This window comes from Mytilus trossulus, chromosome 12 (genome assembly GCF_036588685.1).
Source record: "Mytilus trossulus isolate FHL-02 chromosome 12, PNRI_Mtr1.1.1.hap1, whole genome shotgun sequence".
NCBI lineage: Eukaryota > Metazoa > Mollusca > Bivalvia > Mytilida > Mytilidae > Mytilus > Mytilus trossulus.
Window position 1 is genome coordinate 3,421,735 of NC_086384.1, and position 11,946 is coordinate 3,433,680.

The window sequence follows — 11,946 nt, forward strand, 5'->3', positions numbered from 1 at the left end:
CTTGTACACATTTTTAGGTGGAAAATAAAATTCCAGTATTAACACAAAATCGTAAATAAACTCTTAACTGTAAAATGAATTGGAATGCATGGACCGATTCTATTTTCAAAATCTGAAAGTCGTGTATATTTTGCAGCCTTCTTTATATCATCTGTGTAACTTAACAATTGTATATAATGTTATATAGAAAATTTTCACTAAGGTACCAGCTCCCTCGGTCAATACAACATTATAGTTGAATTTGGCTATATTTTATGTCTCTTTTAGTCAAAGAGATCTTATGTTTCTACTTATTCATACGTTCCTGGCTATTGAATGATAAAATTTGAGTGTAATTCTTATGAAGGAAACGCAGAAAATTTATTTTCACTTTCTTTACGATTCCATCCCTCTTCTATCAAGACATGCCCGAATGTGAATCAAATAATCGTCTAATTAGTACGGTTGTGTCAAATGTATAGAACAGGTGTTTGTGTGGGTGTTCTATTTGTTCTTCGGTTTCTGTTTAGTTTTTTTTCTGGCATTGGGAAGATCTTCTGTTCCTCTTCTACCTCAACTTTTTAAGTAGGTGGTTTAAACGGTAGGTGCACATAACAAACATGGCGTCGTTTAGTCTAAATTCAAAGGACATTATATTTTAATAAATCTATGAATGCAGATATATAATAGAACGTATGATGTGTGATTAACGTTTTTAAGGTTTTGTATAGCAAGCCGTTATGCTATTTATTCTTACTTCATCATATCTCATAAACTTTATAAGATATCTTAAATAGTTTATAAGATATCTTATATAGTTTATAAGATATCTTATATAGTTTATAAGATATATTATATAGTTTATAAGATATCTTATATAGTTTATAAGATATCTCATATAATTTATCAGATATCTTATATAATTGTCTTTATAAGATATCTCATAAACTATATAAGATATCTTATAAACTATATGAGATATCTTATAAACTATATAAGATATCTTATAAATTATATAAGATATATTATATAAAAATTGTTTATAAGATATCTCATATACTTTATAAGATATCTTATATAAAAATTGTTTATAAGATATCTCATATACTTTATAAGATATCTTATAAACTTTAGAAGATATCTTATATAAAGTATATTAGATATCTTATATAATATATAAGATATCTCATGAAAATGAAATTATATAAGATATCTTATATATTATAGGAGATATCTTATTTAGTTTATAAGATATCTCCTAAAGTTTATAAGATATCTCCTATAATATATAAGATATCTTAGATAGTTTATAAGATATCTTATATAGTTTATCAGATATCTTATATAATTGTCTTTATAAGATATCTTGATATCTTATATAAAAGTTGTTTATAAGATATCTCATATACTTTATACGATATCTTATAAACTTTAGAAGATATCTTATAAAGTATATAAGATGTCTTATAAACTATAGAAGATATTTTATAAACTTTAGGAAATATCTTATAAACTTTAGGAGATATCTTATATAATATATGAGATATCTTATAAAAATGAAATTATATAAGATATCTTATATATTAAAGGAGATATCTTATATATTATATAAGATATCTTATATATTAAAGGAGATATCTTATTTATTAAAGGAGATATCTTATATATTATATAAGATATCTTATATATTATAGGAGATATCTTAAAATTCGAATAAATAGTAAAACGGCTTGCCATAGTTTTGCAAGCCTTTAACATGTTTAAATTAGGAGACCATGCACGTAAGGACTATTAACTGGATAAATATAAACACTACATTGTACATGAATATTTGATATTCTAGAGAGGACTGGAGTGGGCCGGAGAGAGAGAAGGATAATGTTTTTTGCGGATTTATTATTTCTGTTACTATGTCCATAAGTATGCCTTTTTCAGCTCTCATCAGTTTAAAATGATTGGTAGTTTGTTGCTTATTCTATCGTCCAGGGACAAATATTTCATGCATTTTCAGGAAAATCATTAGTTTCAAAGTCAGGGGTGGTGTTCTCGAAGCTCTCTTAACTTATGATATATCTCATTTTTCGTTCTTACTTTAGGACACCCAACAAGGTGTCTTAAGAGCATCCTATCATCCTAGCATAATAAAGTTTGGATTTCACGTTTTGCTCATTATTTTACGTGAAAGTGAACATGAAATGAAACGCACCATCGGTTATCAACTCGTAAATAAAGAAATTGTGCATGATTTTAAACTTTGAACTTCGTGTTTCACGATACTATTACACTACAAATTTAATTCTCATTTCAAAACAAATTGTTTACTAGTTTAAATAACAATCGTTTTTTTATATAATTACATTGGTGAGTGTCCTAAGTTGATCCTAAGTCCATCCTAAAATTGATCTAAGATATGTCTTAGGACGAATCTTAGGATACTTTCGAGAACACCACCCCAGGTATATAATATAAAAATAAGGAGATTGCGTTATTTATTTGGTATCGTACGCCTCTTTATGTATATCAAATATAGCGTTCTCGTTCGCTTAACGGCGCCAAAATCACACGACTACATTGCACAGAAAATGTAACGTCACAATGCCATATTGTAATGCCGTCACGGAATTTGAATGTGTATATTTGTATCGGTCGCGGGGTTTGACCAAATCAAAGAAACTCGGTCATTGGGCCGTTGATCGGCCTCCTGATACACAAATGTTTAAAGGTAAGTGTATGCATACATATTTCATGGAAAATTCTTCGTAAAATTAGTTCACGTCTTACGACTTTATGGTACAGTATCTAGCGACGATTTTGTCCGATCTGAAAAAATACCCCTGGAGGTCTTTTCACAAAAAATCTTCCAACATGTGTACCAGGTTATACTTAAATTAACGAATATCTTTTTCTCTTTATAGTTTTTGTGAAATGAGTTGCTAAAAGTATTTTATTCTTATTTAGCCGTCATTACTATTTTTATGCCCCATTTATGGGCAGCCGCATTATTTTTTTCTGGTCTGTGCGCCCGTTCGTTCGTTCGTCCGTCCGTCTGTCCCGCTTCAGGTTAAGGTAGTTTTTGATGAAGTTGAAGTCCAATCAACTTGAAACTAAGTACACATGTTTTCAATGAAATGATGTTACAAATTGTAATGCCAAATTAGAGTTATGACCCTAATTTTACGGTCCACTGACGGTAGAAATATGATAGTGCGATTGGGGCATCCCAGATCCGTGTACTATGGACACATTCTTGTTTATTTCATTAAATCTAACTCGTTCTTACCTATATGATCAAAGATTAAAAATCGTTAAGATACAGTGCATGAGGGTTCAAAGTTTAGAGAGTAATGAACCCATACCACAGAAAAACGAAAAACATGAAAAAAATGGATGTCCATGTATTTTTGAACTAGAAATGCTGGAGACCCAATTTCATATTCTTTTTCGTCGTTACATTACGTCACAGTGTATCCTTTAATGCAAAATTGTCGTGCAGATTTTCCCGTCAGGCATACATGAAAACTGTCATATATAAGAATGTTTTGATGAGAGAAATATAATTAGTCTTTATTTGCCTCAAATGGTATGCTGTGATAAATTGTACGCGCGTGGTTTAATAAATATCAACATGTTAACTTTTTAGCGATTTCGTGATTTCCCTGCGAATAATGAGCAACGTTGAGACTAGAACGCGTTAAACTTTGATACATATGCCAATGCTAGGTTATTGCATGAGAGTCTATTTGAGGGTCCTTAATTTCTGGATTCTTTAATTTTTAGAGAATTTTTTCTCCGTTCTTTACCTGTCTGTTGGCCTGCTATTCTCTATTATTTATTTGTGTGCCTTTTCAGTATTGTTTGTCTATAAAATTGTTCCCGATTCTGTAAACACAATTTCAGACCCTTCCATATGTTCTTAAATGACCTTTAATGTTTATCCGACGAGTAATTGTAAATTAAAAGTAAAACTCAAATAGTTCATGTATGAAACTTTTTTATTTTTGTTTGTTTCAGACGATATCAAGTTCACATTTGATTTAGATAGTGTACAATGTTAGTACACTTGTTTCTTTTTATGAATATTTGGACAATCTGCAGTTTCAAAGAAGAGGAAGGAAAGGTTGACTTGAATCAGCTTGTTAGTAAGTGTTAGCTTGGTTAGGTATACAAAACGCTTAAAAATATATAAACCAGAACGACCTTCATTGGTACCTCTACTCCTGGGATGGCAAGATAACAATGTTTCAGGGAGTAATAATACTAATATTTCAGAAAATTAGAGACAAATGCATTATTTGTTCAATTTTCGATTCAACGAGACAAAGTTGTGTGCAAAATTTTGTGACAGAGCCAATTTACTAGATCTATATTCAACTTCGCATGGGGAAACTTTATACAGCTTTACTGCAAAACAGACGATTTTGCGGTTTTCTATTTGTAACGTTCCTTTTGAACCGCGGAAGAAAGTATGTTTATTTCTTTTCTTGTTCGCTTTGCTTGTATTTGTAGTGACGTTTTAAATTTTAATAAATATAATCTGTATAAAAGATATTTCACATTCTGCTTTTTGACACTAATGTTGTTTATAGAGCGCGAAAGCTTTGAAACGATCTAAATACATAAATTATTAAAATTTATCAGTTGAATAATCTTATTCTGAGAGGCAACCAATTTTAAACTTTTTGTAAGAATTATGTCTCTTCGGAACAAAAACCTACAACATGACAAGCATATCTTTTCAAAAGGGATTTTAGTGATTTATTTGATGAATTTTATACTTAAACCATGACAATTCTTCTCCAGGTGTTTTAAAAATACTGAAGACAGATTTGGAACAGCTGAAAAAGAATTTTACCGGCCTTAGTACAACAGTTGTTGAATTAAAAAAGGAAAACGCTCAACTCAAAACTACATGTAAATGTGGTGCAACAACTACAAATGCAAGTAGTGCTGATGCAAAGAAACCTGCTCCTAATAACAGCTCAACGAAGCCTTCACCTAAAAATGCAAGCACTGTTAGTCCGAAAAAAACTGAAGTGCCAGCGATCAAACCTGTAGTACCAGTGGTGCCTGCAGCTGCTAGTAAGTGAATTTATGTTTTTGTAAAATTGATACAAGGAAGATTTTAATTAAGATTTCATGACTGATAATGAAAAATGTAAATGCTCTTTAAAGAAAATGTATATAGATGTTTGCTAAACATAGGTAAGCACACGAATATATAAACATTAGTATACTATCATAACAAACCACTTTCGTGTCCCCTAAACTTATACGGTTGTTTCCAATACATTCACTTTAGATTTATTACACACGTCAACGAAGAGATAAACAACTCCCTATGCCTTTTATGTGGATCCGAAAGGTTTTTACCAAGAAAGTGTAAAACCGATCTGCACAGGAACTTAAAATAGTTTGAATAAATTCAAATTCTAAAGAATGTTACAAATAATGAGACAACAATGAAACGAACATAACACATTTTCACAAAAAAAAAGCGTTCATACAAATTAAATCATTAATAAACTGACCATTATCAATTTTCATAGGTATTAACAAAACTTAAGGGTATGGTCAACAAGTATTGTTAATGGTCCAAAATCGTGTGTGATGGAAACACTATTTTTCTTTCAATATTTTTAACAATCGACGAACAGAGAAATTTTAAAAAGAACAACTATCAAGATTGTTTGGAAATTAAACTTTTCTATACATAAAAGGTGCTGTGGGTAATATTAGCATTACATTAAGAATAATTGAACATAAACTCTTGTCTTGAGGTAAAAACCAAAACCTTTTCTCAGATTTCAACATTTGTGCTCGTAACATCAACTATATAATATACACAGCCTTTTGATTGGTTGAATTCTGAGTGTGAGAACGATAATCGTACTTAAGGTCAAGTTACAGTAAATGGGCTACGTCACAGATTTCAGTAAAATTTGGCATACAACTCTGGCTTGATGAACTTCAACTGGAAATCGAAAAAATATTGCATTTATCTCAATTATCAATTGAAATATTACTGATTGAATTCTGACAAAATGGGTGAACATTTGTATAGAAAGCACATAAAATCAGCGAAAAACCTTCTAAATTTTTTCTTAAAATCGCCTAATCTCTTAATCTACCCCATAGATTTTTCTTAAAAAACTATATGTTGTTGATACATCAATTTCCGTTATAATGATGCAAAATAAAGATAGGGTCACCGACTTCGTTTTTACGGTATACATCATTCAAAGTTGCGTTATTTGTGACAAATCCAATAAAACGTCGAAATAATCGTAACGTTATCGCGTTGCAGGCCGTAAAACGTTGATTTTTGACGTTTTTCACTACCAACAAGGTAACAAATTGATTATTAGACAAAAAACGAAGTCGGTGACCCTATGATTATTTTATATCATTAAAACAGATATTTATGTGTCAACAATATATAGTTTTTTAAGAAAAATCTATGCAGTAGAATTAGAGATTTGGCGATTTTTAGACAAATTAGAAGGTTTGTCGCCGATTTTATGGTCTTTCTATACAAATATTCACCCATATTTAAAGAAATCAATCTGCAATTTTTCATATAATAAAAGAGATAAATGTATTATTTTTTTCGATTTTCAGTTGTAGTTCAACGAGCCAAGGTTGTATGCCAATTTTTAGCAAAATCTGCGACATAGCCCATTTACTGTTCCTTGACCTTCAAAGTTTTATGAGTGCAAGGCCTGGTTTATAAGTTATAGGAAATAATAATTGTCTTCTCTTTTTGACAGCAACTAAAGAACCAGCACAAGTCAGCAAAGTGGTAGGATTCACTGCCGCACTAACTAAGATAATAAGTCTCGGTGAGCACCAACCTGTAGAATATGATAAAGTTCTTACAAATGAAGGAAAGGCTTTTGATAAACGACATGGACATTTTATAGCACCGGTTAAAGGCCTATATATCCTGTCAGCAACAATTATAAATATTGAAAAAAAGGAAATGCACATGGAGATGGTCAAAAACGGAGTTCAACTCGTCGCTTTCTACGCAGATCCGGATGATTACTCCATGGGAAGCCAAACAATTGTAGTAACACTTGAAGCCAACGATATGGTATGGATGAGACATTGTCGTAAAAAGAAAGCCTCATCTATCTATGGGAAAAAAGACCAACCAATCAACTCTTTCTCCGGTGCTTTACTTGTACAGTTACATTAGTGAAATAAAAAATTAAGAGTAGTTTCATTGAATGTTTTATTTGCAAAAGCATATAAAACATGCTATGGCAATACATATTATATGACATATGCTGATCACGTCTCGAAATAGATTATATATATTTATTGAAAATCGTTTTCATTCATATATATATAAAAGAATATGTAGTATGATTTCCGATGATACAACTCCTGAACAGACCAAGCTATACAGAAATTAACAACTAAAGGTCACCGTACGGCTTTCAACAATGAGCAAAACCAATACTTTATCGTCAGCAATAAAAGGCCCCAAAATCACAAATTTTAACAATTCAACGAGAAAACTAACGGCCTAATTAATCTACATGAACAAAAAAACAAACATGTAAAACAATCACAAGCGACAATTATGACTTACAGGCTTGGGGAAATGCAGCTAACAAAACACATAGTGGACAAGGGCGGGTACTTTGTGTGTTGTAAACATTGACATATGCTTTGATATTTGCATATACTTTGTGTGTTGTAAACCTTGACATGTGCTTTGATACTTGCATAGACGTTGTGGGTGTTGTAAATCTTGACATATGCTTTGATACTTGCATAGACGTTGTGTGTTGTGAACTTCGACATATGCTTTGATACTTGCATAGACGTTGTGTGTTGTAATCCTTGACATATGCTTTGATACTTGCATAGACGTTGTGTGTTGTAAACCTTGACATATGCTTTGATACTTGCATAAACCTTGACATATGCTTTGATACTTGCATAGACGTTGTGTGTTGTAAACCTTGACATATGCTTTGATACTTGCATAGACGTTGTGTATTGTAAACCTTGACATATGCTTTGATACTTGCATAGACTTTGTGTGTTGTAAACCTTGACATATGCTTTGATACTTGCATAGACGTTGTGTGTTGTAAACCTTGACATATGCTTTGATACTTGCATAGACGTTGTGTGTTGTAAACCTTGACATATGCTTTGATACTTGCATAGACGTTGTGTGTTGTAAACCTTGACATATGCTTTGATACTTGCATATACGTTGTGTGTTGTAAACCTTGACATATGCTTTGATACTTGCATAGACGTTGTGTGTTGTAAACCTTGACATATGCTTTGATACTTGCATATACGTTGTGTGTTGTAAACCTTGACATATGCTTTGATACTTGCATAGACGTTGTGTGTTGTAAACCTTGACATATGCTTTGATACTTGCATAGACTTTGTGTTGTAAACCTTGACATATGCTTTGATACTTGCATAGACTTTGTGTGTTGTAAACCTTGACATATGCTTTGATACTTACATAGACTTTGTGTGTTGTAAACCTTGACATATGCTTTGATACTTGCATAGACGTTGTATGTTGTAAACCTTGACATATGCTTTGATACTTGCATAGACGTTGTGTGTTGTAAACCTTGACATATGCTTTGATACTTGCATAGACTTTGTGTTGTAAACCTTGACATATGCTTTGATACTTGCATAGACTTTGTGTGTTGTAAACCTTGACATATGCTTTGATACTTGCATAGACGTTGTGTGTTGTAAACCTTGACATATGATTTGATACTTGCATAGACGTTGTGTGTTGTAAACCTTGACATATGCTTTGATACTTGCATAAACCTTGACATATGCTTTGATACTTGCATAGACGTTGTGTGTTGTAAACCTTGACATATGCTTTGATACTTGCATAGACTTTGTGTGTTGTAAACCTTGACATATGCTTTGATACTTGCATAGACGTTGTGTGTTGTAAACCTTGACATATGCTTTGATACTTGCATAGACGTTGTGTGTTGTAAACCTTGACATATGCTTTGATACTTGCATAGACTTTGTGTGTTGTAAACCTTGACATATGCTTTGATACTTGCATAGACGTTGTGTGTTGTAAACCTTGACATATGCTTTGATACTTGCATAGACGTTGTGTGTTGTAAACCTTGACATATGCTTTGATACTTGCATAGACGTTGTGTGTTGTAAACCTTGACATATGCTTTGATACTTGCATAGACGTTGTGTGTTGTAAACCTTGACATATGCTTTGATACTTGCATAAACCTTGACATATGCTTTGATACTTGCATAGACGTGGTGTGTTGTAAACCTTGACATATGCTTTGATACTTGCATAGACGTTGTGTATTGTAAACCTTGACATATGCTTTGATACTTGCATAGACGTTGTGTGTTGTAAACCTTGACATATGCTTTGATACTTGCATAGACGTTGTGTGTTGTAAACCTTGACATATGCTTTGATACTTGCATAGACGTTGTGTGTTGTAAACCTTGACATATGCTTTGATACTTGCATAAACCTTGACATATGCTTTGATACTTGCATAGACGTTGTGTGTTGTAAACCTTGACATATGCTTTGATACTTGCATAGACGTTGTGTATTGTAAACCTTGACATATGCTTTGATACTTGCATAGACTTTGTGTGTTGTAAACCTTGACATATGCTTTGATACTTGCATAGACGTTGTGTGTTGTAAACCTTGACATATGCTTTGATACTTGCATAGACGTTGTGTGTTGTAAACCTTGACATATGCTTTGATACTTGCATATACGTTGTGTGTTGTAAACCTTGACATATGCTTTGATACTTGCATAGACGTTGTGTGTTGTAAACCTTGACATATGATTTGATACTTGCATAGAAATTGTGTGTTGTAAACCTTGACATATGCTTTGATACTTGCATAGACGTTGTGTGTTGTAAACCTTGACATATGCTTTGATACTTGCATAGACGTTGTGTGTTGTAAACCTTGACATATGCTTTGATACTTGCATAGACTTTGTGTTGTAAACCTTGACATATGCTTTGATACTTGCATAGACTTTGTGTGTTGTAAACCTTGACATATGCTTTGATACTTACATAGACTTTGTGTGCTGTAAACCTTGACATATGCTTTGATACTTGCATAGACGTTGTGTGTTGTAAACCTTGACATATGCTTTGATACTTGCATATACGTTGTATGTTGTAAACCTTGACATATGCTTTGATACTTGCATAGACGTTGTGTGTTGTAAACCTTGACATATGCTTTGATACTTGCATAGACCTTGTGTGTTGTAAACCTTGACATATGCTTTGATACTTGCATAGACGTTGTGTGTTGTAAACCTTGACATATGCTTTGATACTTGCATATACGTTGTATGTTGTAAACCTTGACATATGCTTTGATACTTGCATAGACGTTGTGTGTTGTAAACCTTGGCATATGCTTTGATACTTGCATAGACTTTGTGTTGTAAACCTTGACATATGATTTGATACTTGCATAGACGTTGTGTGTTGTAAACCTTGACATATGCTTTGATACTTGCATAGACGTTGTGTGTTGTAAACCTTGACATATGCTTTGATACTTGCATAGACGTTGTGTGTTGTAAACCTTGGCATATGCTTTGATACTTGCATAGACGTTGTATGTTGTAAACCTTGACATATGCTTTGATACTTGCATAGACGTTGTGTGTTGTAAACCTTGACATATGCTTTGATACTTGCATAGACGTTGTTTGTTGTAAACCTTGACATATGCTTTGATACTTGCATAGACTTTTTGTTGTAAACCTTGACATATGCTTTAATACTTGCATAGACTGTGTGTGTTGTAAACCTTGACATATGCTTTGATACTTGCATAGACGTTGTGTGTTGTAAACCTTGACATATGCTTTGATACTTGCATAGACTTTTTGTTGTAAACCTTGACATATGCTTTAATACTTGCATAGACTTTGTGTGTTGTAAACCTTGACATATGCTTTGATACTTGCATAGACTTTGTGTGTTGTAAACCTTGACATATGCTTTGATACTTGCATAGACATTGTGTGTTGTAAACCTTGACATATGCTTTGATACTTGCATAGACTTTGTGTTGTAAACCTTGACATATGCTTTGATACTTGCATAGACTTTGTGTTGTAAACCTTGACATATGCTTTGATACTTGCATAGACTTTGTGTTGTAAACCTTGACATATGCTTTGATACTTGCATAGACCTTGTGTGTTGTAAACCTTGACATATGCTTTGATACTTGCATAGACGTTGTGTGTTGTAAACCTTGACATATGCTTTGATACTTGCATAGACGTTGTGTGTTGTAAACCTTGACATATGCTTTAATACTTGCATAGACGTTGTGTGTTGTAAACCTTGACATATGTTTTGATACTTGCATACACTTTGTGTGTTGTAGAGATTGACATATGCTCTGATACTTGCCTTCAATTAAGGTCCTGTAGAGCTTGGTCTATGTTATGATATCTGCCCACACTTTAAGTGTTGTAGGCTTGATCTATGCTATGATACCTGGCCACACTTTAGGTATTGTAGAATTTTGCATATGCTTTTAGACCTGTCCACACTAGGTATTGTAGAGCTTGACATATGCTATGATACCTGCCCACACTTTGGCTTTTGTAGAGCTTAAAATATGCTGTATGTTATCTGTCCACACGTTAGGTATTGTAGAGCTTGACATATGCTACAATACTTGTCTATACTTGGTGTGTTGTAGACCTTGACATATTCTTTGATACTTGCATAAACTTTTGTTTAGAGCTTGACATATGCCTTAATACTTGCCTAGACTTAGTTAAGGAATTTAAAATGTTATGATACTTGGCTAGACTCTAGAAGAGAGTTTGACATGTTATGATATTTGCCTAGGCTTAGTTTAAAGTTTGCCATATGCTATATGTGCCTAGACTTCGAATT

General features: G+C 32.6%; 1 protein-coding gene across 1 annotated transcript; it reads left to right on the forward strand.

The window, feature by feature from the left end:
* Positions 1-2,573: 2,573 nt before the first annotated feature.
* Positions 2,574-7,198, forward strand: LOC134692863 (caprin-2-like). Its single transcript, XM_063553473.1, has 4 exons — positions 2,574-2,701; positions 3,991-4,118; positions 4,780-5,058; positions 6,747-7,198. Exons 2-4 carry the CDS (start codon positions 4,028-4,030, stop codon positions 7,175-7,177), a joined length of 801 nt encoding a protein of 266 aa, XP_063409543.1. The 5' UTR covers positions 2,574-2,701; positions 3,991-4,027; the 3' UTR covers positions 7,178-7,198.
* The last annotated feature ends 4,748 nt before the right edge of the window (positions 7,199-11,946 follow it).